The sequence below is a fragment of the Limulus polyphemus genome, unplaced genomic scaffold (assembly GCF_000517525.1).
Source record: "Limulus polyphemus unplaced genomic scaffold, Limulus_polyphemus-2.1.2 Scaffold5064, whole genome shotgun sequence".
NCBI classification, from domain to species: Eukaryota; Metazoa; Arthropoda; class Merostomata; order Xiphosura; family Limulidae; genus Limulus; species Limulus polyphemus.
Genome location: NW_013670674.1, coordinates 62405 through 65666, shown reverse-complemented (window position 1 = coordinate 65666; position 3262 = coordinate 62405). Strand labels below are relative to the sequence as shown.

The window sequence follows — 3262 nt, the reverse complement described above, 5'->3', positions numbered from 1 at the left end:
AAGAGATTCAAGATTTTTTCAATCAATGCAACATTGTGACTCATGTTGCATTGTCACACAAATGTGACACATACATTAGTGGTCTTAAATTGGAAATAAACTTCTGAGCTGCTGGACTCTTCGGGACTTTTACAATACGATCTAACATTTTCCAGGATTATTTCGTGTTTATTGTATATGTAAGATAACAGTCAAAGGCTCCTGTTCGTGATTTGTTATTTCTTTATGATGTGAGGCCCGGCATGGGCAGATGGTTAGGTCGCGCGACTCGCAATCTGAGGGTCGCGGGTTCGAATTCCCGTCCCACCAAACATGCTCGCCCTTTCAGCCGTGGGGGCGTTATAAAGTGACGGTCAATCCCACTATTCGTTGGTAAAAGAGTAGCCCAAGAGTTGGCGGTAGGTGGTGATGACTAGCTGCCTTCCCTCTAGTCTTACACTGCTAAATTAGGGACGGCTAGCGCAGATAGCCCTCGTGTAGTTTTGCGCGAAATTCAAACAAACAATCAATAAATTATTGACTAATTAAACTATCAAACGAAAACTCGGGTACTTACCGATAATAATCCTCACTAGGGGAAACTCGTTTTGTAGCCTTTATAGCAGAAACATAAACAGATTCATTGAAGGAAGTAGTGGATAACTGGACGCAATGAGTAATATTAGCGTAAGAGAAGTTGACAATTCCGTTACAATATTCTTCAACGCTATAGCAAGTGTTGTTCCAATACGTCATGTTTCTCTCCTCACACTCATCGTTCTGATCCTTGTTATAACACGCTGAAAATATACAGAAATAAATTAAGTCGTACTGTAACATATCGATGCTAGAAATATAGTACAACGTTTTATTATAAAAATTTAGTTCTGGGCTTAAAATCGCCGATTTCGCTACAATTTGAGGCAGTGATCGTTTCTTACTTTTGTTCAAGATGGCTGCCATGCACTAACAGTATCAGAAATTGACCCACTGGATGAGAAAGTTAAAAAGGGAATATCCAAGACGGCTACTTGGATGAGCTTTGAATAGATAGTTAAAAAAAAACTCTCGACATTTTTAGCTTTTCTGAAGGTACCAAAGGTGCCATGTACATGCGTTCTATTAATGTAGTGGCTCCATCTGTGAAGGAAAGTCTTATATAGTCACGATTTTTTGTGGTTACGTAGGAACAAAGAAGCTAGTCTAGATCCCATAGCAACAGTGGTGTTGGTCATTAATAATATTGTTAAGAAGAAAATAGGATTCTTTGGTGGTTATACTTGTCGTCATCATCATTCATGATAGGTTTTTAGATTTGAATTTTCAATTTGTCAAATTTAAAAGAACCAGGTATGCTCAGAAATGATAGTTTTCCCTTCATCCAGCTCGTGGTTCTGTGATTACTTGCCAGTTTTACTTGGGCGAGAAAAAGAATAAAAACAAAGGAGGCAAATAGAAAGAAATTTAATAAAGCCATGACTGCGTCGTGTAGAGCCAGTTCATCAGTCAGAAAGCCGAAAAAAGTCTAAAATTTAGACTACTAAATTTCTAGGCCCGGCATGGCAATCTGAGGGTCGCGGGTTCGAATCCCCGTCACACCAAACATGCTCGCCTTTTAAGCCGTGGGGGCGTTATAATGTGACGGTGGGTGGTGATGACTAGCTGCCTTCCCTCTAGTATTACACTGCTAAATTAGGGACGGCTAGCGCAGATAGCCCTCGTGTAGCTTTGCGCGAAATTCAAAAAACAAAACAAAATTTCTCCCCTACAACAGGACCTTTGACAAGTGATCCTTCAGAGTGGCTGGGATATTAATATCTAAATGCTATCATGACATTTGGATGTGTGTCGGGGGTGAGGGGTGGAACTGGAAGAACCCTGAGAAAAACCCACTTTCACTCTTCGAGCAACGAACAGTCCACCCAAATAGTGCCCTTTTTGTGTGGTTAAATTGGAATTAAGAGGAACATGTTAGTATACAGAATTCCTGAATTCTCTATTTATTTTGATACAATTAAATGGGGACGTGTATGTTTGACATTATTATAGTGATACTGCTGCTGATGGGAATTGGTTTGCTAGTGAGTTACGTGTGGCAGCTTTGTTGTAGTATTTGGAAGTAAATTTATTGATACGTTATTTTACTTTAGCTCCGTAATTAAGATATGGCTGTGGATCTATATGTTAGTGTTATGGCTATATTAAGGTGCATTTTCAGCTTTTTGTACAGGTTGTCTGACATGTTACAAGCTATTATATTTACATATTCGATAACTGGTCTTATGTGTGCTTTTTTTATCTTGTAATTCTTATGTTTGTTTCACAGCCTTTAAGGTTGCCCCAGATTTTCCTCCAGTTATTATTGTCTTTGGTTGATATTAATACTAATATTAGTGAAATGGTTAGTCCATGTTAATTGTCTATTAAATGTTATACTGAATAATTTGACGGTGTTTGTGACTGTATCATGTAGGAATCATATGTGTTTTCCTGTTAATGTGTTTAATGAATGTTATTCCTTCTACCCTGTTTGAGTTAAGTGCTACACGCCACGTGGCCCACAGGTGGGACAGTGGTAAGTCGACGGACTTACAACGCTAATCTCTGGGGTTCAATTCCCCGCGATAGACACAGCTAATAGCCCAGTGTGGCTTTGCTATAAACATACAAACAAGCCACGTGACGTGATTGAATGAAGTTTGAGCTCTTGACATGCTACATGGGATTACATCATCGACATATTACTAAGCGTTAGTAGATGTCTTTATTAATGAAGACAATATATAACAGTGGACTATAAGAACTAAATCTTTGGGGGACTCCGGTTAGTAGTGAGAAATAGTTAGACACAACATTTTTGACTCTTGCTTTGGCAAAAGAAAACTAGAAATCCAACGTAGGAGGACTTGGGGAATAAATTTTAAGGCTTAATAATTCAGATGGTATACTATGTCGATAAGATGAACAAAATGGTCGGCTGTTTCTATCGTGAAACGTTTCGGATACTTGTAATCATGTTGCAATCATGTAATACTTGTAATCATGTTGTTAGTTTCCATGTAATGTAGCAGTTTTGTGAATTATTTGTTTTTCTAATAACTTGCCAATAAAGCTTAATAAGTTGATAGTTATTTGGGTTATGTAGTCGTGTTTGTTTTTAGGAAGTACTTTAATTACCGGTTTTTTTTTCTCCCCACGACGATGGGTAATAACTAGATTTGATGGATAAAAGCCAGATTTGTTTGTTTGTTCCAAATTAAGCACAAAGATACACAATGGGCCA

The 3262-nt window shown here is 38.2% G+C and overlaps 1 protein-coding gene across 1 annotated transcript in view; it reads right to left on the bottom strand.

Moving 5' to 3' along the window:
• LOC106472070 (sodium- and chloride-dependent glycine transporter 2-like) overlaps window positions 1-3262 on the bottom strand; it is a gene marked incomplete at its 3' end in the record, with an annotated part of 36817 nt that overhangs the window by 16547 nt on the left and 17008 nt on the right. The window contains exon 5 of the mRNA XM_022400680.1: window positions 557-779. Coding sequence (XP_022256388.1) covers window positions 557-779 — 223 coding nt within the window. The remainder of the gene's footprint in view (window positions 1-556; window positions 780-3262) is intronic.